This window comes from Gobius niger, assembly GCF_951799975.1.
Source record: "Gobius niger genome assembly, chromosome: 8".
Classification (NCBI taxonomy): Eukaryota; Metazoa; Chordata; class Actinopteri; order Gobiiformes; family Gobiidae; genus Gobius; species Gobius niger.
Window position 1 is genome coordinate 30,153,457 of NC_136859.1, and position 27,273 is coordinate 30,180,729.

At 42.6% G+C, this 27,273-nt stretch overlaps 1 protein-coding gene and 1 long non-coding RNA gene across 2 annotated transcripts; both read right to left on the reverse strand.

Annotated features, from left to right (window-relative positions):
- Nucleotides 1–669: 669 nt before the first annotated feature.
- On the reverse strand, nucleotides 670–26,348 carry LOC306966070 (hemicentin-1-like; the record flags this gene model as incomplete). Its single annotated transcript, XM_079560704.1, has 20 exons — nucleotides 26,291–26,348; nucleotides 25,719–25,764; nucleotides 25,306–25,638; nucleotides 24,931–25,230; nucleotides 24,496–24,819; nucleotides 24,098–24,406; nucleotides 23,397–23,681; nucleotides 23,153–23,225; nucleotides 22,421–22,611; nucleotides 20,149–20,312; nucleotides 5,908–5,953; nucleotides 5,495–5,827; nucleotides 5,120–5,419; nucleotides 4,682–5,008; nucleotides 4,284–4,592; nucleotides 3,936–4,184; nucleotides 3,133–3,396; nucleotides 1,024–1,329; nucleotides 839–920; nucleotides 670–763 (listed from the first exon to the last, which is right to left on the reverse strand). Exons 2-20 carry the CDS (start codon nucleotides 25,762–25,764, stop codon nucleotides 670–672), a joined length of 4,335 nt encoding a protein of 1,444 aa, XP_079416830.1. The 5' UTR covers nucleotides 26,291–26,348.
- On the reverse strand, nucleotides 19,471–20,075 carry LOC306967094. Its single transcript, XR_013793160.1, has 3 exons — nucleotides 20,007–20,075; nucleotides 19,821–19,902; nucleotides 19,471–19,745 (listed from the first exon to the last, which is right to left on the reverse strand). It is a non-coding gene; the product is annotated as an uncharacterized lncRNA (long non-coding RNA).
- Nucleotides 26,349–27,273: the final 925 nt, after the last annotated feature.

Genomic DNA, 27,273 nt, shown 5'->3' on the forward strand with positions numbered 1-27,273 from the left:
CCAAACTAAGGCTACAGTTCATGTTAATGTGCATAAATCTAAAAATGAGAAATGAGGAAAAATGAGTCTGCAGATAAGAGTAAATATTCTACTACAACTGCCTTGTGTGAATGCCGAACATTATGAGCCTATTTCTTTCAAAATACTGTTGAAGAAAGTAGTTCCTATTGCACCTGATGGCTGAGAGATGAGGAAGTCGCCTCTGAGCTCATATTCTTCCTTGTTATAGCAACATAATGGTTACATGATCTTTGAATATTTATATGAAACGCAAAAACAATATTTTTTTCTGATCTGACAATAAGAAGACAGAGACATTTTTTTTTCTATTAAAGTTTATTTTGAGTAAATGAAATCATAATATGAGGAACAAAAAAGGGAGAAAATGTGTCTTTCCCTTAATATTGACAGAAGTGATTCTTAAAAAGCATAATATGCTATATAATATTATTATATTGTCTGTTCCTTTGTGACAAAATACACAGTTTTCAGGATATACAGAATAAAAATGATCAAGTGCATCTTAAATTCTAACAAGCTGACAAAGTGTCCATAACTTAAACATTGCTCTACGTTTAAAAAGGACAGTGAACGCCACAGTCGGTCTCTGAAAGGACTTCTGTTCCTCCGCTCCTGTGTTCTGAAGGATTCTGGGTAAAGACTCGTCCTCTAAACACAGGAGTTCTGGTAGTCGTCCACTGGTGCCTCAGACACTCTGTCCTTCTCCACTGCTGCAGGCTGAGCTTTCTGACCACGAGCTGTCCTGAAATCAAGTTAGACACGTTGTATTGTGTCACATTATGTGTGGCCTCAGTGCACCCACAGTATTGTCTCTCACCTCACAGTGAACAGCAGAGCACATGGGAACACGAGCAGACTGACCACTCTGAGAGCAAAGAAGAGTCGGATCATCACATCACCTGAACACAATCACAAACAGTAAAGAGACATTATTCTGGATGATTCATGTGTGACTTGGTGGAAAGAAGGTAAAATAAAGCAGTGGTATATTCATAAAAACACCTTGACACTGAGGAAGCTTTTCATCTTTAAACACTGGAGCAGTAAATGTTTGTGCGTCAGATCCCAGAGAGTTGCTGCTGTGACAGAGCAAAGAGACTGGATCTTTCCACTGAGCGTCTTTAACAGTGATGATGCTCCTCACAGATGTGTCGCTCAGAGTCTCGTTGGTGATGGAGATGTTTGTTGCAGAGACTCCTGGGAAATACCACTGTATCAGGGGAGAGGGGTTCCCCTCAGCCTCACACTGACAGCTCATCTGTGTCCAGTCTCCAGAGCAGTTGGAAGAGCTCACGATCTTTGGAGCAACTGCAATGACGAGAGTAAATAATATGTGTACAATAATGCATCCGTTACATGTCAGGTTGTAAATACAAATTTCAAAAGTGTTAGTGTACACATTAAGGAGCAATTTGGCCTGTTGACCAAGTACCTGTAGAGAAGATTATTTAAAGAGTGATACTACCCCACCTGAACCACTCTTTGCCTGACCCGTCACCTAGGACCTGTTTGCCATGGGAGACCCTACCAGGGGCACTAAGTGCCCGACAACAGAGCTCCAGGATCATTCGGGCTCTCAAACCCCTCCACCACGTTAAGGTGGCGGTTCCAGGAGGGGGCTTTGTAGTTCCACTGATCCACAAGTCCATATCTGGGTCAGAGGAACTAATCCAACCAACTTCGTAGCATAGCCCTCAGACAAAAGCTCTATTCACACATAACAAAATTAAAAACAAAACCTATCTTAAAGCCTAAAAATAGATGTATTAACAACTGTGAATATAGCTTACAAGTCAAAGAAAAAGAAAAATAGTGCCGGGTCACGTTGGCAGCAGTCTCAGCAGAGATGCCCAGAGTTTCCGATCTACGCACACTTCCTCCAGCTGTTCTGGGGGGACCCCGAGGCGACACCAGGCCAGCTCAGAGACATAGTACCTGGGGCCTCCCCCCAATGGGACATGCCCGGAGAAGGACCAGGACACATCCGGAACTGATGCCCGAGCCACCTCAGCTGTCTCCTCTCTACATGAAGGAGCAGCAGCTCTATGGCGAGCTCTCCAATGGTGCGCCCAGCCAAACTGCGATCTCGTCCTTTCAGCCATTACCCAGATCTCATGACTATAGGTGAAAGTAGGAACGTAGATCGATCAGTAAATTGAGAGCTTTGTCCTTTGACTCAGCTCCCTCTTAACCACAACAGTCCGATACAGCGACCGCGTCACTGTGCTGATCTCACACTGTCGATCTCACACTCCATCCATCCCTGACTCGTGAACAAGACCCACAGATACTTGAACTCCTCCACTCTTGGCAACCATACCTTTGAATACAGAATTTGGTACAGAATCAGCCTGGCAGTTCACCAGTGAGATGCTACATTGTCTAAAGATTTTGGTTGCTAGTTAATTTTGTAAATCTGGATTGTGCATGCAATAAACATATGGAAGTAGGACTGGACGATTTAGGGAAAAAAATAATCATGATTATTTTCCCCATATTGATCAATCTCGATAAACGCACAAAAGTCTTCCATTGTCTTGTCCAAACTCTCAAACTAGGCACTGTTTGTACCAAAGAAATGGCTGTGAACCAGGCAATTATTAAGTCCCATGACGATTATTGAGATGAACCAAAGTCGAGATTGCGATTGCGATGAAATTTTGATTAGTTGCCCCACCCTATATGGAAGAATACTTACAGTGCACATGCAGCTGAGTGACAGTGGAGCGATCCGTGCCAAGACCATTCAGAGCCTCACAGTAAAGACGAGTGGAATCCTTAGAGGCTTTAAAGTTTAACACAGGCGAGTGTCCCATCAGAGTGAGACTTCCTCCATCAGTTTTATACCAGCGGTAGTGCTTTACAGCTGGGTTAGCGTCGCTGCTGCACTTCAGTGTCACGGCATCATGTTCAGCGACTGGTCGAAGGGAATGGTGTAAAATGGTGGTGTTTCTGGGAGAATCTACAAAGTAAAACAAAGAAAACATAAAATTACAACTAAGTAGACCATACATGACAGTGTTTGACCGATCAGCCGCCTAGTCAATACAACAAGATGATGAACAGGATGATTGGTAAAACTACAGCAAGAACCCAAGTAAAAATACGCACACTGAACATCCAGCTGAGTGAAAGTAGAATTATCAGTTCCGTGATCGTTTTGGGTTTGACAGAAAATGGCCGCAGTATCTTTAGAGGCTTTCATGAGTAAAACAGATGAGTTTCCGATCAGACTGAATGTCCCTCCATCAGCTTTGTACCAGCGGTAGATCTGCACAGCTGGACTGGCATCACTGCTGCACCTCAGTGTGACATTACTGTGTTCAGCCACTGCACCAGAGGGGCTCACTGTCACTCTGGTGTTTGTCGGCCGACCTGGAAAAGAGACAATGAATAAGTGAAGAAATAACAGAGTCAGGACTAGGGATGGCCTGATCCGATATTCAGTATAAGTATTGGATTCAAACATGAATAATGACATTTTGCTAATTTGCGTAAAAGTTTGGTTTGGTTTCTTTACTGCCACACATGGGAGGTAATAAAAACTAACCTCGCCGCTGAAACGCTGGAGCAGTAAATGTTTGTGCGTCAGATCCCAGAGAGTTGCTGCTGTGACAGAGCAAAGAGACTGGATCTTTCCACTGAGCGTCTTTAACAGTGATGATGCTCCTCACAGATGTGTCGCTCAGAGCTTCACTGGTGATGGAGATGTTTGCAGAGACTCCTGGGAAATACCACTGTATCAGGGGAGAGGGGTTCCCCTCAGCCTCACACTGACAGCTCATCTGTGTCCAGTCTCCAGAGCAGTTGGAAGAGCTCACGATCTGTGCCGAGACTGTAGAGATGGAGGATTTTTTTTAAATATTAATAACAAAGAAAGTGTGTAGTGGTTTAAATAAAGAAAAATCTCTTACATTGTTCATTTAACTGCACGACAGTCGAGCGGTTAATTCCAAGATCATTCTGAGCTTCACAGAAAACAGCAGTATTTTTGAAGACTTTAATGTTTAAAACATGTGAGTCTCCGATCAGAGAGTCCTTTCCTCCATCACTGTTATACCAGCGGTAGATCTGCACAGCTGGACTGGCATCACTGCTGCACTTCAGAGTCACATTAGAATGTCGTCTCTCGAGAAAAATCACTGTGGTGTTTCTCGGATGATCTATAAAAATATGGAGACACTTTTAATGCATCTACAAGGATTATAAAAGGATTATTAAAGCTATATTTCTGTGTTTATTGTTTATTAAGTGTGACTCACATCTGACAGAAGGTGTCACGTGTGCGCTGACATGAGACTCAGAGAGATCCTCTTTACTGTAGACCACAGAGCAGGTGATGTTCTTCTCATGGTGACTGTGAGAGGCAGTGAAGCTCAGAGTGGACACTAGGACAAAGGTCTCGTCCTGTTTCTGCTGCAGAGTCTCCTGGACGTCCCCCAGGACAGGGCTCCATGTCAGAGTGGGAGGCAGAGACAGACAGGGGACAGGAGCAGAGCACTGCACACTCACTGACTCCCCCTCAGTCACACTCAGAGTGGGCGGAGTCAGGGTCGGTGTAGGAGGGGCCTCTGAAACATAAAAACAAACAACATCACATCAAATATTTGCCTCTTTGACAGACCTAGACAGACCTTTATCAGTGTTATAACATCAATACCTGTGACTTGAATATTCACGCCAGTGTCTTTAAACGTCCACTTCAGTGCATTATTACATTCCACTCTGAAGAAATATTGTTTATTGTGGTGAGGACCAATGTTCTGAAAGGTGGTGGTGCAGTTTTTCTGAGTTAAATCTCCAGTCGTCTGTTTTGGATCCAACAGGGGTGTCTGTTTTGCATCTCTCCATTCTGCTTTACATGTATCGTCCAAGTCAAGCTTATTTTTGTCCTGTATTTTAAAAGAGCAGGGTATTGTCAGGCAGGATCCCTGCACTGCCTTTATGTTCTGTGGTAGATTTACACTGAACTTATCACACTGGGCACCTACAAAACACAAGACAATCATCACAATGAAGAACACTAACAGTTTAAAATGTCCAGTGACTCAACACGCAACAACAATATGTAAACAAGTCCTTGAAAGGTTGATCTCACATGTGACTGTAGTTGTCCCTCTGACGCTCGGCGTAGTCGTCCCATCCTCCCTGCTGTAGACCACAGAGCAGGTTAGGACTGTCTTATAGTCAGAGGCAGTGAAGCTCAGAGTGGACACTAGGACAAAGGTCTCGTCCTGTTTCTGCTGCAGAGTCTCCTGGACGTCCCCCAGGACAGGGCTCCATGTCAGAGTGGGAGGCAGAGACAGACAGGGGACAGGAGCAGAGCACTGCACACTCACTGACTCCCCCTCAGTCACACTCAGAGTGGGCGGAGTCAGGGTTGGTGTGGGAGGGGCTTCTGGAAAACAAAAACGGAACATGTATCAATAAAGCTGAATAATTGGTTTGTAGATAAATGAAATGCTGCCGTTACCATTGACTCTGATATCCACACTTGGGTTGAACGTGTATTTCAGAGGATTACCAGGACCACAGTCCACTCTGAAGTGAGCTGGTCCTTGTTGCTGCTGAGTGATGTCGTGCACTGTGGTGGTGCAGTTCTTCATGCTTAAGTCTCCAGTTGTTGCTCTTGTAAATTCTACTATCTGGTCACGGTCAGCAGCTCTCCATTCTGCGACACATCCACTGTGTAAGTTCTTTTCATATTTATCTTGCACAGTAAAGGAGCAGGGAATGGTCAAACAGGATCCACGGACAGCCTCTATTCGTCCAGGCAGAGAAACACCCAACTCTTCACACAGGACACCTACACAAACCAGGCATTCAGACAGTGAAACAAATACAATATGTGGAGTCAAATCAATTGTGTAACAAATAAACACTCACTGTGCAGTAAGAAGCCCAAAAGCAGAACACCCGGGACGGCAGACATCTGATTGAAGAGAAACAAAGCACAATCAAACTGCACACATGCACACGGCACCGGATCATTATGAAATCGATTAAAAAATACATTTAATTCTTTAAGTTTTCTCACATCATTTGAAACTCGATGTTTCAAACCAATCTCTTCCGTTCGATTTGGCTTTTACAGAGAAGGATTCTTTTTGAAGACATAGAATGACTTACCCTGTCTGCGGTTCCTCCAGGTTTCTTCAAGTGGAGCTCGATTCACTGAAAGCTTGAGCTTTTACAGTTCTTTAAAGGGAAGTTGAAACGGCAGAGTGAGAATTGTCATCTGCAATGTGGGTTTCAACGTGTTATATTTTTGGGGTTGTACTTCTCACGTTAATTTTCCCAAAGCTGACAAAGCTGTTTGCATTTTTTTGCAAGGTGTAGATGTTTTGCAGGTTTATTATTAACAAACTATTATTTCCTGTGTGACAGTGCAGTGGAAGAAGTGAAAATTGTAAGAGTGAGACAAGTAAAAGTGAGACAGCAAGTAAAAAAAACACATAATGCAAGAGTTAATATGTTGTAATGATTTTTTTTTCTCAAGCATTTATCCTCTGGTCAACAGGTAACATTGAAAAAGAATGAATAAAGGTTAGCAGTACGCCCTTAAATGTCCTGGGACTGAAAAGGTCTTAACAGGGCGGGTAAGTGTGATGTGCTATGGAACAGAAATGGGCGACAACAGGTTTTCTTTCATGGTAACAGCTTTTTTTTCACCATCACCTGCAGGACTGGTGAGGTTTAAGTGGCAGCAGGCTGAATATTTATTCATCCAGTAGGAAGGTTTCGATTGTGGAAATATGTGTCTTCTTGTTTGCAGTTTTCTAAATATAATATGTTCTTAGCTTAAAGTGAAATAACAGTTGTTTCTTTGCTATCTCCTGTGACCTCCTGTTGACCTGAGTGACCATGAAATAAAGTTAGATTACAGTTGTTCACTTGTTGTTAGAGTTGTATTTACGACATCTGTTTAAGGACATCTATTTAGGTGTCCTGGTAAAGAATGCTTTGTTGTAAACCACTCTCTGTGGTATAAAAGCTGCTGCTTTGTTAAACCGGCAGACTCTCCTGCGACTGTCTTCACTCTGTCATCTTGTGCTAATAAAGGCTCTAAGAACTACTTTGCTTTTAGCATTTTTCTTAGCATTTTTGTTAGCCACAACAGCCACAATTTGGTGCATTGGCCGGGGAAACAGCAAATTGAAATGTTTTTTGAGAAAATCCATGACGATTGATTTCAGGCCTGACAAGCAACGCCATCGCAGGGAGTCTCCGTAGAGCCTTTTCCACCTTCATTCAAAAGAGAGCTCTCCTTTAGCAGGTAATGCAGAAACCTTTTTCATAGAATATCTGCCAATTGGATTAATCTAAAATATTTTTTGAATGATTGGCCGTGCTCTATGTTTTTTTGTGTTTGTTTTGTTTTTGTTTGTTTATTTATGGAAACAGTTTATTTTAAAGGAAATAAGTTATATGCGCAGTGAAATAAGTGATGTGTTGAAATAAGGATCCAGAGGGCATGAAATGCTGCTCATGTTAAGTTATGGCAGACCTACAGGTGTTTTGATTGTGTTGTGTCGTTTTTACGCTTTTTCATTAAAAATAAAGTAGACATTTAAAAAAAAATGTTGTTTCTCTCACACGAACTAGACATTACAGACAACCACACTATTTCCTTTAGATTTTGTGGGCATTCATTTTTTTTGTCACGCTTTTTTTGGTAAAACAAGGTAGACATTTCACGTTTTTACGCTTTACGCTAGCCATCCATCCATCCATTTTCTTCCGCTTTATCCGGGGCCGGGTCGCGGGGGCAGCAGTCTCAGCAGAGATGCCCAAACTTCCCGGTCCACACACACCTCCTCCAGCTGTTCTGGGGGGACCCCGAGGCCACACCAGGCCAGCTCGGCCGGGATGAGGATCAGCACCTCCAAATCCGAGGCCATGGTTCTCCACCGGAAAAAGGTGCTTCCCCTCTACAGGTCAGTGGGGAGTCCTTACCTCAAGTGGAGGAGTTCAAGTATCTCGGGGTCTTGTTCTCAGTGAGGGGCGGATGGAGCGTGAGATGGACAGACGGATCGGTGCGGCGTCAGCAGTGATGCGGTCGCTGTATCGGTCTGTCGTGGTGAAGAGGGAGCTGAGTCGGGGCAAAGCTCTCGATTTACCGATCGATCTACGTTCCCACCCTCACCTATGGTCATGAGATTTGGGTCATGACCGAAAGGACAAGATCGCGAATACAAGCGGCTGAAATGAGTTTCCTTCGCAGGGTGGCTGGGCGCGGATGCCTCCTGGTCGCCTCCCGCGGGAGGTGTTCCAGGCATGTCCTAGTGGGACAAGGCCTCGTGGAATAAAGTAGCCATTTCACGTTTTTGCGCTTTTTCGTCAAAATAAAGTAGACACTAAGAAAATCCGATGTTATGACGGTACTTTAATTTATATTTAGTGAACTAAACTATGATATTTTATATAATGTGGGGAAATTGGTGACAACCAGATAGTATAAACGTGTTTTATACGTTTCTGGGATAACAAAAAAAAGAAAATAAGAAAACAACAGAAAAATGTAAGAAGGGCACGTTTTTATCCTTTGTACGAAAGAAAAAAAAGTGGGAGATATAAGGAAACTAAGAAGGGTTTTCTAAAATGTGGGGAAATTGATATTTTGGTACAAGGACTTGTATGTCTTGTCTCTTTGTCTATTTGTCTTTGTCTCGTCGTGTCTTGTTTTAGTCTTGAGCTATTGTTGCTGTTTGTATTGTTTTGTTTTATTCAATATCTACTGTGACTGTGTCGGTCTTTCAGGTGAATTAATGGAATTTTATCTTCAGTTAGTTTTATGCGTTCTGAAAAAAGTAAAATAGAGAAAGTATAAAAATGTAGAAGTGCGTAAAAAAACTATATATGTATTAATGATATAAGGAAAGCTCGAAAAAACAAAAATAAACTGGAAACTGTTGTAATCACGAAGCCAGTGCGAATGACTGTGGAATTCACAGTGTAAATGTTGAAAATGATTTACTTGCTGAACTACTGAAATTACAGAAGCTGCAGAAATGGATGAAGTCCTATTCTCCCAAACATACGCATAACTGATAAGTTGCGTAAATTACTGAAATTATATCAAGGCTGTGAAATTGGCAGAAAATCAAAAAAAAAAAAACATAGCAAAACAAAAAATAGATGATAAAGAAACCAAAACCAAGTATTGACTGTGGAAGATTTTCATAGTAATGGGTGTTAAGTACTGAAATTGATGATTGGACTCATTCAAATGTATTGAACCTTGTTGTAATCGTCCCAGAGTCCATATAAAAATACAACTAAAATGACCCTAATGCCTATGAAGTTCTAACTGTTCTTCTGCAAGTGTTTTCGAACAGACTTTGGGCTTCTTCAATAATGTTTAGAGTGAAGTGCTTGTTCTCTTGCTCAATTTGGTTGTTTTTTTTAAAATTACACCAATGGAGAATCAGCAATTTCCTGAGTGTCTCCTATTTTATTAGGGCTTTGTGTTGTGCTTTGTTTGCTTTTACCCTGGCCCGATTCTCTGTCTTCTCCCCTTGAGCTGAGAGATATGCTTAACTCCGCCCCTTTCCCTTTGTTGATGGTCGTCAATAGTAGATAGTAGTGTAGATAAGGCATATTTAAAAACAGAAACAACAATTCTAAATAATTGAGGAGTGTATCTAAAAATAAATGGACTCTGACTAGTTTTAAGATCAGCAACCTCTTGTAAGTCAATCGTCAATCAAATTAGCTGCACTGGTAGTTGTTCATACAAATCATTCATCCAAACAAAACTGAATTTTATTTTTGGTCAAATCACGTAGCCCTATTCACTCAATCATGTTTATACAGTATGTAAACATGATGATCCATTTCTACCTGAAATCTATTTCTTATTGACATCATATGTGCATGTGTTTGGCTTTACTCATTGTATATTGACTTTTAGTATAGAACAAAGTACAGTTTATCTATTCTTAAGTCAAAGAGATTGGCCGTTTTCCCCTTACCAAATTATCATTAAATGCGATACCTAAATTTACCAGCAACTGAAATAAGGGAGTAAAAAAGAAAATGGGGAAAGATGATTGAGAAATGACTGGATACTGGATCTTCTTTCTCTTAGTTGCTTTTGGGATTACACATTCTTTGTAAATTAGATGCAAAATTTAAATTTGGCAACAATTGTAAATGTGCCGTAATGTCTTGCATTTGGACTTGATGAAATCATAATGTTGATATTAAGTGTCAAATGTTAAGCAAACAAGCCTAAAATTAAATGAATGGGAAATTGTTATTGTCTACCCACATCTAAGTGACAAAAAATCTAATTCTGAAGAAGTGTTTTGTATGACTGGCTGTTAGAGCGACCGCTTGTTCCTGGTGACCACAGCTGTTTAGACCTTTGTCTGTCTGTGACGCAAATTTTGATAAATGTCCCATTTTTAAAGTCAGTTTTATGTAGAAGATGACAAATTATCCACTACTTGTTTGATTCACTGAAAGAATTGTCCTAAAACCAAGGTCTTAAATGTTACTAAAAAGAATTACAATTGTTTGAAGTCTGTATTAAATCTGTAGTTTGTGACCCTTTAGCCATGAATTCATATCTAAATATCTAAATATGACTCCATACATCTGCTTCATTTACTGTTCTCAATTTTTAATCATAAATGCAGAGATGGACAAAAAGCAAAAACAAATAAGTTAGTGATTCTTGGCTAAAATAGTAAAAGAAAAAAACTTCATTTAATCTGAGCTTGAACTTCTCATGTCTTCCATTTGCATGATTAGTCCCATTTTCACTATTGACATGTTGGGTGTATGGAATGTTACAAGGCAATGTCAGTCTGTATGATTTAGCATCTGAGAAAGTGTAGGCCACACCATGCTCTGCAGTTAAAGGGGGCCTATTATGCAAAATCGACTTTTCCAAGCTTTACATCATGTTATTAAGTCATTCCCTCATTAAAACCATGCCTGAAGTGTTGCCTTGGCACATTCACGTATTTTCGAGTAATCTGTAGAAACTCTGATGGCGGCCATTTTAGGGATAAAACGCCTGATTCCTTCAGGAAACGCCCTCGGCCTCCAGGATACGCCTCCGACCTCCAGGATACGCCTCCGACCTTTCGTCACCAGCCGAGTAACCAACCACTGCTCCTCAGCAGAACCCCCTCCCCGCAGTGTCTAGCCCTAAGATGTAAACAGAGTCATCATGGAGGATTAGCTCCATGTGTTGTGAACCGGAGCCACAGCAGACTTTTACAAAGACACACATCAGTGTTTCTGTTACCGAAACACCCAGGATTAAAACCGGTGACAAGAACACTTATTTCAGTGTCTGGTTCTGCGCTGGGCCTTGATGATGCACAGAGCCTCCGGAGAAAGCTAATGCTAAGCTAAACCTCGAGTCATCACGTGGAAACGAGAAATATGCACAAATAAAGTCAATAAAACCACCACACACATAAAGAACCGTTTAACAATGATCACACACGGAGCCAGGCTTGTTGATTTGGAAGTTTATTGCTCACATTTCATCTACAATGGGTCATAGCCGAGTGGTTTTCTCCCGGAGCTAACAAGCTAGCCGCGACAAGCTAACGGGAAAGTTCACTGAATACAAGCAGCATATTATGCATTGAATACGTCACTAAAACAGGCAACTGCTTGAAGCAGCCTTTATGATGATCACACACGGAGCCTGGCTTGTTGATTGTGTAGTTTATTGCTCACATTTCATCTACAGTGAGTCGTAGCCGAGTGGTTTTCTCCCGGAGCTAAGGCACTATTAGCCGCGACAAGCTAACAACCTTCACCTTCACAACATTCATTGAAAACAGGCAGCATATTATGCACAAATAACGTCAATAAAGCCGGCAACTACTCGAAGCAGCCTTTACGATGATCACACAATGAGCCTGGCTTTACACATTTGTGGTTTATTACAGACTTTTCATCAACAATGAGCTGTAGTCGATTATAACAAGCTAACGGGTAACCTCGAAAAACCACTGTCCACCTGCACAGATAATGTCCGTCTTTGAATCGTATGGGCTCCTGCAGAATGCAGATCCTGGTGTCGTCCATGGGGGTATAGTTAGAGATCCATAGGGTATGGCAGATGCAAAGAGAGAGCCTCCAAACAGCAGTTATTTTTCAGGCAAGAGCCCCTTCCAAGCGTCCGGTGTGGAAGGTTTGTCTCCAAATAATATCCTGTGTGGCCATTGTTCACAAAGTGATAAACAGTAGCTCCTTTCCAACAATAAAAATTAAAATGCACCGATCGTAGTTTCAATACTGTTGAGACAACGAGCGCAGTGTTGTTGTGATGCCACAGACAGCGTGTGGAGGGGGCGTGTCGGAAAGGGTCAGAGGTTCTTAAAGAGACAGGGGCCTATTTCAAGTCATTTGCTAACGCCATTTTGAAAGAGCAATTTTATATAAGGCAGTTATTCTAATTTACTGCATTTACAGACCAACAGAAGGTTTCGTCATCATTGTAGTGTGCTATAGACTGGTGCTATGTGGCTGAAAAAAGCATAATACCCCCTCTTTAAGCTTTTTGATAACCATTAGTTTTGCTCAGGTGTGACCAGTAGTCTCATTTTTTTTTTCTTTTCTTGCTTTTCTTTTGTTTTGAGTTTAGTTGTGGAATTTTTTGGCCATTAGTTTGGACGTGGGATCTGCTTCTACAGCTGCATAGTAGTTGGCCGGTGAACATGTCTTTTTGTTGATTTTGGCTGGCGCATCTGGGCCATCTTTAATCTGTTACTTTGCTTATTTTTCTTTTCACTTTTTTGACCATGGGAACATTTTTATTGAATTTTTCTTTACGGTTAAACTAAAAAGCTACTAATTACAGTTAAGATCTAAAAAGAAGAAATGTAAAAAATTAAAAGAAATTCGTACTAGTTAATAAGGCACTTTTTGACCTTTATTTAATTTGGAAAATCCCACTGAAATTAAACATGTTGCTCATGTTTTGACATAAGCCTAAATAGTCAGCATAAACATAGACTGTGTTGTAATATTGATTCACCTGATAATTGTGTTGTGCATTAACCTCTGTTTATTTTTGAGTTTAGTAACTGTCCGACTCAACTGGATGAGATGAAGAGAAAAAACTAACCAAATGCATTTTAGATAAACGGCAGGACAAACCACAACAGTGTCCCAATTCACCATGCTAAAATATAGAAGAGAGTTTTGGTAGAAAATATGTGCCTAGAAAACAAAAACTGCCTTAATTAATTGGAGAATGTGAACATGTCAATTGTACTAGTTGCACAGTTGCTTGAAAGGAACCATAAGCAAATGACAAAGCCTTGATGACATCCCCTGACAAATCTCCTCAATATCAGGGAGTTCCTGTATCTTGAGTATTCCTAGACCATCCTCGGCATCTCAGATGACACCCAAAGCAGCAGTAACAACAATGAAGTCACACTCCAAGATGAGGGAGGGTAAGAGCAACAAGGACTAAGCACTACAGCTGTTTTCCCCTGGAGAATGACGTGAAATCATCAAATGGCACACCAGCCATTAAACTTTGAGAGGTGGAGTGCTTGGGAAGTCTCACTATAACAGAAGACTGAAACTAAAAGTGAGAACAGACTTGCTGGCAACGCTCTTTACAAATCCAGATCATGACTTTATTTTGTGACGGCTGCTCTTACTGAGCAAAAGATGGACACACCATAATATCCCTCTATGCAGTGGTTCAACAGTTATTTCTTGATCAACTTTAAGTGCTGGAAGCTCAACAACCGACTCATGTATCGGCTCTGTTTGGTGCAATAAAAGCTGTTTTACAAATTTATGAAGCCACTCTGATTAACATGTAGATGGATCTTCCATCAAGCATGAAGAACTTATTGAGGAATTACTTTGTAGATGGAGACTCAAAAATGGCTGCCAAGGACACCACGACAACCATGCCTATCAGGTTGTGGTCCCAAGGTGTCTCAAAGCAACGACCACAAATGAAGCTTATGCGCAAATTCAACCTGGAAGACCTACCAGCTGCATTCATTCATCCCCTCATCACCGGCAGCGCACTCCAATCATCCAATCACGGACTCCGATCAAGCCGCACCTTCACAACAGCCAATCACCGCAGCTGCTCATCCCCTCAGCAGCCGTCATCGCTCAGGATCCCCTTTTTAAGCTTCCTGGTCAATCACTCAGCCGCTTGCCAGCCGTGCTACGACCCTCCTCCACCCCTTTCTCCGCCTGGCTCCGCCTCGGCTCCGCTCATCAAGTGGCCAACCCAGGTCTCTTCCACCACCACCAGGGTCCAGGCTCCGGGGAAGATCATGGCTATCATTCGTCAAAGCCATGCATTCCATATCGTGGGTTCAGTCTTCCGCCGGGGTCTGAGCCCCAATAATAATTCATGTTCGTTAATAAAACACTCATACTGTCATTCCGTTTCCGTGAGTCTTTTCAGGTTGAATTCCATTGCCAAAGAAGTCACCACCCTTCTGCTTGAAGGACTAGCGCACAGTAGCACTCACTCCAGTTCTTATGAAGTGCTTTGAGTGGCTCGTCATGGACCACATTAAGTCTGTTCTTCCTCACACCCTGGACCCATACCAGTTTGCTTATCGGTCCAATCCCTCAACTGAAGATGCCATCTCCATTGTGCTTCATACAGCCCTCACTCACCCTGATACAAAGGACTAACGGAGCCAGTACTACCTCTGCCAAAGGAGCCTCAAGTGCATCGCAAAAGCAGCGGAGAAGATCTGCAAAGCCCCTCACCCCTATAATTAGGACATGTACTCCACCAGTCTCACCCGTAAAGCTGTAAAAATTGTCAGGGACCACAGGCAACCATAAGATAGTCTCTTCAAGGTAATGCCTTCAGGGAGGAGACAAAGGAATCTACGGGGGCCAGGTCCAGCCGACTGAATAACAGTTTCATACACAAGCCCATAGGGAAGATGAACTCCCTGACCGAACTCACACACCTCTTCCCCCACCCTCGCTCTGATGAAGGAGGCTGCTCAACACAACCCACATCTGTGACTCCAAAGGGAGGAGCCCAAAAGAAAAAGGGGGAGTAATGTTAATTTTGGTCAATTATTTTTTTCAAATTTTGTTCAGTCTATATGTACTCACGATATGTCCTATTTTGTGTTTTTAGCCCTATGGAATTTTGAAATTCATTGGACCCATTGGACACCGCAATCTAACAAGAAAGGACTCCGAACCAAGCTCACAAAATGCTACTGTCCTTGCTTGTCTCTGATGAAGATGAGAACAACGACAACATATTAAACAACTGTATCACAGAAGATGAAATGAATAAAGCAATACAAAAACTAAACACAGGAAAAGCAGCTGGAGTGGAGAGAGTCAACAACGAATACATCAAGAGCACAGCAGAGATGTTCCTGCCTATAAATGTTACTTTGTTTAATAGGATCTTGGACTCTGGTGTCATCTCTGACGACTGGCTCCTAGGTCTTATTGTGCCAATATATAAGAATAAAGGAGATGTGAAGGACTGAAACAAGTACAGGGGGATCACGCTCCTCAGCTGTCTCGGTACATTATTCACAAATGTAATAAATGAGAGGCTGTGTAAATGTGTGGAAACCAGGCAGGCTTTAGGAAAAACTACTGTTGATCACATGTTCCTCCTGATTGATTTGTACTGCTTTAAAAAGAAAAAAAAAAGTGTGCCTTTATGGAGTAAGGATGCATTGCATTGTTTATCAATGACCTGGAATCCCATCCACTGTTGAAAGGACGTCAGCCAATGAATTGAGAAGATCCTGCCATTGACCTTTATATGAAGCTGTTTGTGCTGATGCTTTTGACACAACTGTTCTGTCCACAACAAAAATAGGCCTGCGATGCCATAAATGACACGTGTGAATACTGTGACAAGTGGAAGTTAAAGATCAATAGATGAAAAACTAAAATCACTGTATTTGGACGTAAAAGAGATAGTGCCTTGCTTTAAATACCAAGGTCTTATTTTTCAAACATAATGGCTCATTTCAGGATTAAAGGAACAGGCCACCGTTTTTACACGCTGAGATATGTTCTTACCTGAGCTTAGACAAGTTGATAAGTAACTGTCTGGTCTTTGTGCGTGCCTGTAGAAGAGCGAAGTAGCTTTCAACTTCACTCCCCTTTGGAGAGGAGGAGAGGCTAAATGCTAACGCCGTCTGTGCTGTGTTTATGTGACTATTAAGACCAGACAGGTACAAAAGAACTCGTCTAAGCTAAGGTAAAAACATAACTCAGTATGTAAAAACGGTAGTCTATTCCTTTACAGCAGTGTTTCTCAACCAGGGGTACGGAACGGAACGGAAGTGCTCGGCGTCTGTAATGTAATGTCTTAATTTTATGCTTACGTAAAACAGCTATTTCATTGTTTCTGTTGTAAGAAGGAAAAAAAGGAGAAAAAGGAAAAAAGGAAGAGCAGCTCTGCCCCTGCAGACAAAACAAACGCACCCCTGAGCGTCTGAACAGATGTCATGTTTGCACTGAAAGCTGTGAAGAAGGAGTTCTCTCCAACCTACTCTGGACACCTGGTCTTTTTTCTAACCTCACGATAATGTCACGGAGAAAAGCATGTTTGGCCACGAGGACAGGACTTTATTCAATCCTCCTAAAGAAGAGGCCACTCGCCAGAAGTTGGAATTTCTTTCCGGGATTCAGCGACTATCACCAAAACAGTGTTTTTCTGTGATTGTCACTGATGGATGTTTAGTGAATCTTCACCAGAATCAAAGTGGATTAACTTTTATAACCAACGCAAGTCCCATAATGTAAACAGCGATGGACCAGAGCGGTGAGTTTATCAAAACACGTGTTAGCTTGTGTGTGTTAGCCATTCAAGAAGCTGTGTTGCACATTCCTTATAACTGCATTGTGAAGTAACTTCACATTTTGCTGTGTATTTATATTTGTACTACTGCAAAGGTTGTATGAACGGAGAGAGGGGGCGGAGTTAACTAAATCCAAGCGTTGTGTCGTCCGGGTTTGAAAAATACCTCGAGAAAATACTTACATTTATCACAAAAATGAGTACTCCATAGTGGTAAAGGTACAATATATCATATATATACATCCCTAAAAAGACACTCTCACTTCTCATGGTGGCTGTGAGAGGCAGTGAAGTTCAGAGAGGACAAAGGCGTTGTTCTGTTTCTTAAACGTCTCCTGAACGTCCCCCAGGACAGGGCTCCATGTCAGAGTGGGAGGCAGAGACAGACAGGGGACAGGAGATACACGCCTTGGACTCTAATATTAACAGTGGGTTTAGTGACTGAAAAATATCCCACAGAGGGGCCACAGTCCGGTCTGAAGAAAAAGTTCCATGATGTTGTTGGTGATTGATGTTGTACATGTGGAGCAGTTCTTCTGGGTTAAGTTCTCTGTCTGTCCTGTAAAATCTCTATTCTGTATCTCATCTATCCATCGAGCTTTGCAATCGCTGTTGAAGCTGTTTTTAGGATCATCCTGTACAGTGAAGGAGCAGGTTATCGTGACACATGAGCCGCTCACAGCCTCTATTTGTTCCTTCAAAGACACACTGAACTCTTCACCCAGGGCACCTACAAAACACACATTATTATTTACATACCACCTGACTCTCCATCGCACATACAAATGTGGCAACTGCAACCACTGCGAAAACATGATCAGAACCAACACCTTTATTGACATCTTTACTAACAAGTCCTATGTAAGAGTGGTGCGCACTGAATGGGTGCTGCTGCCGGATGCTCTCTCATCGAATGCAATTTCTCCATCTGTGAGATCAATAAAGTATCATCTTATCTTATCATCTTATCTTATTTTATCTTATCTTAACTTTGCCAATTGCAACTCCACTTTTGTAGTATACAGCCTCCAGTACGAGTGTGGCTGCTTCTACATTGGCCGAACGAAACGAAAACTCAAGGAAAGGGTTGCAGAGCACAAATACGCCATTGAACTCAAACCTCAATTACCCTATGGCTAAACACTATAAGCAAGCCGGACACAGTAGCCCTACGAGTCTAAGAGCCATGGCCATTGAAAGCATCCAACAGGACCCTAGGGGTACGGACAGATTGAAAACCCTCCTGCAAAGACAAACATTTTGGATGCACACATTGAAAGCCACAACCCCCCGGGTCTGAACGAGGAGATTGATTTCCTACCATTTCTTTAATTCTCTCTACATACATGAAGCTGCTTTTTGATGTTGCTGTCCTTGTACTTATTCCCCTGGTGTGTTACACCACACCGTAATATTTGCATAGGTCTGTTTTGATCAGCCTGGTCTCCCCTCACTGTGTATGATCTTCTGTTTGTTGCAACTGTGTCTTTTCTATCAATTGTTTTAACATGAAATGTTTGTCACATGATCAGTTTGGTCACATGATCCACCTATTGAAGGTGATCATGCACCTGGTGTGGTCACGTGCCCTGATGAAAACTCTTTTTTGAGTTGAAACGCGTTGGCGTCATAAACTCTCCACTTTGACACGAGTGCCTCGGTCCCATTTTCTTTGTTTCGATACATTTTTGGTTTCGCTGGAACCTCGAAGAGCACCTATGTCACTAATTGAGATCCTGGTGAGCGCCTCCTCAACCTTTTTTCCTACACATTATTATAATACTGAAAACTCAGAGGTGTCTAAATAAAGTCAACGTACCGCGCAGCAGAGTTTATAGTTACATACTTATTAGTTCATCACATTTTATTATATTAAATAAAAACTATGAAGTTACATGTTTATTGAGCCATTCTGCATCTAAATGATCTATTACTGCACAAACCAACTGAAACTAAATTAGAATTAAATAAACAATATGAAATCAATATGTACAAATATAACAAAAGAACATATTCTCGTGAGCACTTACGTCTCTGCTGCCTGATGTCTTTCACCTGAACTGGAGCTCGACACACTGACAGAAGCAATAATTATGCACAAATTGAGGAAGTAGAGTTAGTCTAAAGGTTAGAAAAGTGTGGAGAGGTTTGGATCAGAAATGTGGACAGCTTCTGTTTAGGAGGAGAAACCAAACTAAGGCTACAGTTCATGATAATGTGCATAAGTCTAAAAATGAGTCTGCAGATAAGAGTAAATATTCTACTACAACTGCCTTGTGTGAATGCCGAACATTATGAGCCTATTTCTTTCAAAATACTGTTCAAGTAAGTAGTTCCTATTGCACACCTGATGGCTGAGAGATGAGGAAGTCGCCTCTGAGCTCATATTCTTCCTTGTTTTAGCAACATACTGGTAATATGATCTTTGAATATGTATATAAATATTTCTGACTATAAGAAGACAGAGACATTTTGTTTTCTATCAAAGTTTATTTTGAGTAAATTAAATCATAATATGAGGAACAAAAAAGAGAGAAAATGTGTCTTCCCCTTTATATTGACAGAAGTGATTCTTAAAAAGCATAAAATATTATATTGTCTGTTTCTTTGTGACAAAATACACAGTTTTCAGGATATACAGAATAAAAATGATCAAGTGCATCTTAAACTCTAACAAGCTGACAAAGTGTCCATAACGGCACTTAAACATTGCTCTACGTTTAAAAAGGACAGTGAACGCCACAGTCGGTCTCTGAAAGGACTTCTGTTCCTCCGCTCCTGTGTTCTGAAGGATTCTGGGTAAAGACTCGTCCTCTAAACAAAGGAGTTCTCGTAGTCGTCCACTGGTGCCTCAGACACTCTGTCCTTCTCCACTGCTGCAGGCTGAGCTTTCTGACCACGAGCTGTCCTGAAATCAAGTTAGACACGTTGTATTGTGTCACATTATGTGTGGCCTCAGTGCACCCACAGTATTGTCTCTCACCTCACAGCGAACAGCAGAGCACATGGGAACACGAGCAGACTGACCACTCTGAGAGCAAAGAAGAGTCGGATCATCACATCACCTGAACAGGATCACAAACAGTAAAGAGACATTATTCTGGATGATTCATGTGTGACTTGGTGGAAAGAAGGTAAAATAAAGCAGTGGTATATTCATAAAAAACACCTTGACACTGAGGAAGCTTTTCATCTTTAAACACTGGAGCAGTAAATGTTTGTGCGTCAGATCCCAGAGAGTTGCTGCTGTGACAGAGCAAAGAGACTGGATCTTTCCACTGAGCGTCTTCAACAGTGATGATGCTCCTCACAGATGTGTCGCTCAGAGTCTCGTTGGTGATGGAGATGTTTGTTGCAGAGACTCCTGGGAAATACCACTGTATCAGGGGAGAGGGGTTCCCCTCAGCCTCACACTGACAGCTCATCTGTGTCCAGTCTCCAGAGCAGTTGGAAGAGCTCACGATCTTTGGAGCAACTGCAATGATAAGAGTCAATAACATGTGTACAATAATGCATCCGTTACATGTCAGGTTGTAAATACAAATTTCAAAAGTATCAGTGTACACATTAAGGAGCAATTTGGCTTGTTGACCAAGTACCTGTAGAGAAGATTATTTAAAGAGTGATACTACCCCCCCCCCCCAAAAAAAAAAAAAACAGCAACTCAGAAGACCAAAAATGAATGCAACAAATGTGCACACTGAAACATATTGCTCAGTGTGTCGGGAAAATGTTAAATTCCACCGGATGTTCATGACGCTAATATTGATCATGAGTTTCGTGATAGATTTTGATATTCAGATGAACTGTCTCTGAGTGTCTTCCGTGATTGGCCACATGAACGCCTCACAAAACCTTTAACCAACTGATAATGCGCTTTGCAGTACTATCCATCCATCCATTTTCTTCCACTTTTCCGTTTCCGGGTTGTGGTCACATTGCACCAGCCCCTATGGCTCCTCCTGCAGGTGGTGGGTCCACAGAAGGACGGCCTCATGGTTCTAACTGGGCCTGTTGGTCTCTCATGAGGGGCTTCTGAACCGCTCTTTGTCTGACCCGTCACCTAGGACCTGTTTGCCATGGGAGACCCTACCAGGGGCACTAAGCCCCCGACAACAGAGCTCCAGGATCATTCGGGCGCTCAAACCCCTCCACCACGTTAAGGTGGCGGTTCCAGGAGGGGGCTTTGTAGTACCACTGATCCACAAGTTCCATGTCTGGGTCAGAGGAACTAATCCAACCAACTTCGTAGTATAGCCCTCAGACAAAAGCTCACACAGTTCACACAGAACTGAAATTAAAAACAAAACCTATCTTAAAGCCTAAAAATAGATATATTAACAACTGTGAATATAGCTTACAAGTCACAGAAAAAGAAAAAGAAAAATAGTGCCGGGTCACGTAGGCAGCAGTCTCAGCAGAGATTCCGATCTACGCACACCTCCTCCAGCTGTTCTGGGGGGGCCCCGAGGCGACACCAGGCCAGCTCAGAGACATAGTACCTGGGGCTTCCCCCCAATGGGACATGCCCGGGGAAGGACCAGGATGCATCCGGAACTGATGCCCGAGCCACCTCAGCTGTCTCCTCTCTACATGAAGGAGCAGCAGCTCTATGGCGAGCTCTCCAATGGTGCGCCCAGCCAAACTGCGATCTCGTCCTTTCAGCCATTACCCAGATCTCATGACTATAGGTGAAAGTAGGAACGTAGATCGATCAGTACATACACCGACTGCATCACTGTGCTGATCTCACACTGTCGATCTCACACTCCATCCGTCCCTGACTCGTGAACAAGACCCACAGATACTTGAACTCCTCCACTCTTGGCAACCATGCCTTTGAATACAGAATTTGGCACAGAATCAGCCTGGCAGTTCACCAGTGAGATGCTACATTGTCTAAAGATTTTGGTTGCTAGTTAATTTTGTAAATCTGGATTGTGCATGCAATAAACATATGGAAGTAGGACTTGACGATTTAGGGAAAAAAATAATCATGATTATTTTCCCCATATTGATCAATCTCGATAAACACACAAAAGTCTTCCATTGTCTTGTCCAAACTCTCAAACTAGTCACTGTTTGTACCAAAGAAATGGCTGTGAACCAGTCAATTATTAAGTCCCATGACGATTATTGAGATGAACCAAAGTCGAGATTGCGATTGCGATGAAATTTTGATTAGTTGCCCCGCCCTATATGGAAGAATACTTACAGTGCACATGCAGCTGAGTGACAGTGGAGCGATCCGTGCCAAGACCATTCAGAGCCTCACAGTAAAGACGAGTGGAGTCTTTAGAGGCTTTAAAGTTTAACACAGGCGAGTGTCCCATCAGAGTGAGACTTCCTCCATCAGTTTTATACCAGCGGTAGTGCTTTACAGCTGGGTTAGCGTCACTGCTGCAGGTTAAAGTCACATTACTACTTTGTTCCATCGAACCACTAGGGTTCACAGTGACTGTGGTGCTATGGGGTTGATCTGTGAAAGGTGGGGAAAAGAGAGTGATATTTGATCAGACTGTGGACACAGATGTCCTTGAATGAAGATAAAGCAGCCTTTTGCATATTAATAATAATACATACACTGAACATCCAGCTGAGTGAAAGTGGAATTGTCCGTTCCATGATCGTTCTGAGCCACGCAGTAAATCACAGTCGTGTCTTTAGAGGCTTTCATGAGTAAAACAGATGAGTTTCCGATCAGACTGAATGTCCCTCCATCAGCTTTGTACCAGCGGTAGATCTGCACAGCTGGACTGGCATCACTGCTGCACCTCAGTGTGACATTACTGTGTTCAGTCACTGAGCTTTGAGGGAAAACTGTCACTCTGGTGTTTCTTGGTCGATCTTTAACAAATAAAATGAATATGTTTGACAGTGAACCGTTTTAAGATCTGGCCCCAAATCATCCAATTCAAAGAAAACGACGTACATGTGACGAGCAGCTGAGTGACAGCGGAGCGATCAGTCCCGAGGTCATTCAGAGTCTCACAGAATATACTGGATGTTTCTTTCAAGGCGCTAATGTGTAACACGGCTGACTGTCCGATCAGAGTGGAAGAGCCGGTGTCAGTTTTATACCAGCGGTAGTGCTTTACAGCTGGGTTAGCGTCACTGCTGCAGGTTAAAGTCACATTACTACAATGTTCCACCGGACCACTAGGGTTCACAGTGACTGTGGTGTTATGGGGTTGATCTGTGAAAGGTGAATACAATGATAAACACTGGGGATAATAGAGTGATAGTTGATCAGACTGTGGACACAGATGTCCTTGAATGAGATAAAGCACAGCTGGACTGGCATCACTGCTGCACCTCAGTGTGACATTACTGTGTTCAGCCACTGCACCAGAGGGGCTCACTGTCACTCTGGTGTTTGTCGGCCGACCTGGAAAAGAGACAATGAATAAGTGAAGAAATAACAGAGTCAGGACTAGGGATGGCCTGATCCGATATGCAGTGTTGGATTCAAGCATGAATACTGCAACATTTTGCTAATTTGTGTAAAAGTTTGGTTTGGTTTCTTTACTGCCACAGATGGGAGGTAATAAAAACTAACCTCGCCGCTGAAACGCTGGAGCAGTAAATGTTTGTTTGTCAGATCCCAGAGAGTTGCTGCTGTGACAGAGCAAAGAGACTGGATCTTTCCACTGAGCGTCTTTAACAGTGATGATGCTCCTCACAGATGTGTCGCTCAGAGCTTCACTGGTGATGGAGATGTTTGCAGAGACTCCTGGGAAATACCACTGTATCAGGGGAGAGGGGTTCCCCTCAGCCTCACACTGACAGCTCATCTGTGTCCAGTCTCCAGAGCAGTTGGAAGAGCTCACGATCTGTGCCGAGACTGTAGAGATGGAGGATTTTTTTGAAATATTAATAACAAAGAAAGTGTGTAGTGGTTTAAATAAAGAAAAATCTCTTACATTGTTCATTTAACTGCATGACAGTCGAGCGGTTAGGTCCGAGATCATTCTGAGCTTCACAGAAAACAGCAGTATTTTTGAAGACTTTAATGTTTAAAACATGTGAATATCCGATCAGAGAGTCCTTTCCTCCATCACTGTTATACCAGCGGTAGATCTGCACAGCTGGACTGGCATCACTGCTGCACTTCAGAGTCACATTAAAATGTCGTCTCTCGAGAAAAATCACTGTGGTGTTTCTCGGATGATCTATAAAAATATGGAGACACTTTTAATGCATCTACAAGGATTATAAAAGCTATATTTCAGTGTTTATTGCTTATTAAGTGTGACTCACATCTGACAGAAGGTGTCACGTGTGCGCTGACATGAGACTCAGAGAGATCCTCTTTACTGTAGACCACAGAGCAGGTGATGTTCTTCTCATGGTGACTGTGAGAGGCAGTGAAGCTCAGAGTGGACACTAGGACAAAGGTCTCGTCCTGTTTCTGCTGCAGAGTCTCCTGGACGTCCCCCAGGACAGGGCTCCATGTCAGACTGGGAGGCAGAGACAGACAGGGGACAGGAGCAGAGCACTGCACACTCACTGACTCCCTCTCAGTCACACTCAGAGTGGGCGGAGTCAGGGTCGGTGTAGGAGGGGCTTCTGAAACATAAAAACAAGCAACATCACATCAAATATTTGCCTCTTTGACAGACCTAGACAGACCTTTATCAGTGTTATAACATCAATACCTGTGACTTGAATATTCACACCAGTGTCTGCAAACGTCCACTTCAGTTCATTCTTACATTCCACTCTGAAGAAATATTGTTTATTGTGGTGAGAACCAATGTTCTGAAAGGTGGTGGTGCAGTTTTTCTGAGTTAAATCTCCAGTCGTCTGTTTTGGATCCAACAGGGGTGTCTGTTTTGCATCGCTCCATTCTGCTTTACATGTATCGTCCAAGTCAAGTTTAAATTTGTCCAGTATTGTAAAAGAGCAGGGTATTGTCAGGCAGGATCCCTGCACTGCCTTTATGTTCTGTGGTAGATTTACACTGAACTTACACTGGGCACCTACAAAACACAAGACAATCATCACAATGAAGAACACTAACAGTTTAAAATGTCCAGTGACTCAACACGCAACAACAACATGTAAACAAGTCCTTGAAAGGTTGATCTCACATGTGACTGTAGTTGTCCCTCTGACGCTCGGCGTAGTCGTCCCATCCTCCCTGCTGTAGACCACAGAGCAGGTTAGGATTGTCTCATAGTCAGAGGCAGTGAAGCTCAGAGTGGACACTAGGACAAAGGTCTCGTCCTGTTGCTGCTGCAGAATCTCCTGGACGTCCCCCAGGACAGGGCTCCATGTCAGAGTGGGAGGCAGAGACAGACAGGGGACAGGAGCAGAGCACTGCACACTCACTGACTCCCCCTCAGTCACACTCAGAGTGGGCGGAGTCAGGGTTGGTGTGGGAGGGGCTTCTGGAAAACGAAACAGAATATGAATCAATAAAGCTGAATGGTTGTTTTTTTATAGTTAAATGAAATGCTTGTTACCATTGACTCTGACATCCACACTTGGGTTGAACTTGTATTTCAGAGGATTACCAGGACCACAGTCCACTCTGAAGTGAACTGGTCCTTGTTGCTGCTGAGTGATGTCGTGCACTGTGGTGGTGCAGTTCTTCATGCTTAAGTCTCCAGTTGTTGCTCTTGTAAATTCTACTGTCTGGTCATGTTCAACAGCTCTCCATGATGCGACACATCCACTGTGTAAGTTCTTTTCATATTTATCTTGCACAGTAAAGGAGCAGGGAATGGTCAAACAGGATCCACGGACAGCCTCTATTCGTCCAGGCAGAGAAACACCAAACTCTTCACACAGGACACCTACACAAACCAGGCATTCAGACAGTGAAACAAATACAATATGTGGAGTCAAATCAATTGTGCAACAAATAAACACTCACTGTGCAGTAAGAAGCCCAAAAGCAGAACACCCGGGACGGCAGACATCTGATTTAAGAGAAACAAAGTACAATCAAACTGCACACATGCACACGGCACCGGATCATTATACATGAAATCGATTAAAAAATACATTAATTTTTTAAGTTTTCTCACACCCCTCCTGGAACCGCCACCATAACGTGGTGGAGGGGTTTGAGCGCCTGAACGATCCGGGAGCTCTGTTGTCGGGGGCTTCGTGCCCCTGGTAGGGTCTCCCAGGGCAAACAGGTCCTAGGTGACGGGTCAGACCAAGAGCGGTTCAGAAGCCCCTTATGAGAGACCAACATAGGCCCGGTTTGAATCGTGAGGCCGTCCTCCCGTGGACCCATCACCTGCAGGAGGAACCATAAGGGGCTGGTGCAATGTGATTTGGGCAGCTCCAACGGCTGCCCCCCATGACCCGGCAACGGACAAATGGAAGAAAATGGATGGATGGATGGATGGATGTTTTCTTACATCATTTAGAACTCGATATTCAGCTCAATTTGGCTTTTATAGAGAAGGATTATTGTGCAGACATAAAATGACTTACCCTGTCTGCGCTTCCTCCAGGTTTCTTCAAGTGGAGCTCGATTCACTGAATGCTTGAGCTCATACCGTTTTTCAAAAGGGAAGTTGAGACGACAGAGTGAGAATTGTCACCTGCAATGTGGGTTTCAACGTGTTATGTTTTGGGGTTGTAGTTCTCACATTAACTTTCCCAAAGCTGTTTGCATTTATTTGCAAAGTGTAGATGTTTTGCAGGTTTATTATTAAGAAACTAGTACAAACAAACTATTCTGCGTGACAGTACAGAGGAAGAAGTGAAAATAGTAAGAGTGAAAATTATTTCAAATGTTGTCTTTAGGTAAAAAAGATAGCAAGTAAAAAGACACATGATGCAAGACTTAATTGTTATATTGATTTGTTTTTTCAGAGTGGTCTCAAGCATTTATCCTCTGGTCAACAGGTAACATTGAAAAAAGAATGAATATAAGTCAGCAATACGCCCTTAAATGTCCTGGGACTGAAAAGGAAAGCACTTCTCAACATAGGTCGGTTTACAAACTCTTAACAGGGCGGGTAAGTGTGATGTGTTATGGACCAGAAGATGGGCGACAACAGTTTTTCTTTCTTGGTAACAGCTTTCTTTTACCAGAAATGAAAGACAGAGATCACCTGCAGGACTGGTGAGATTCAAGTGTGAGCAGGCTGAATATTCATTCATCCAGGAAGGTTTCGATCGAGAGGTGAACCGTCACTTAAATGACCACGTACTAGTGACGGCTGAGGAACTTTAATCTACAATGGAAAACTCCTGTATGACTGAAAGGCATGTTTATTTGTAGAGCACAATTCATTCACAAGGCAAATCAAAGTGCTTCACAATTACAACAAGGCAGATCAAGTAAATCCATAAAACATCAATAAAAAAACGTAATAAGTTACAGGAAAAGGCAAGAGTGCAGATAAAATACTTTCAGTTGTCATATGCACGGGTAAAAAGAACTGTTTTCAGCCTGGTTTTGAACATTG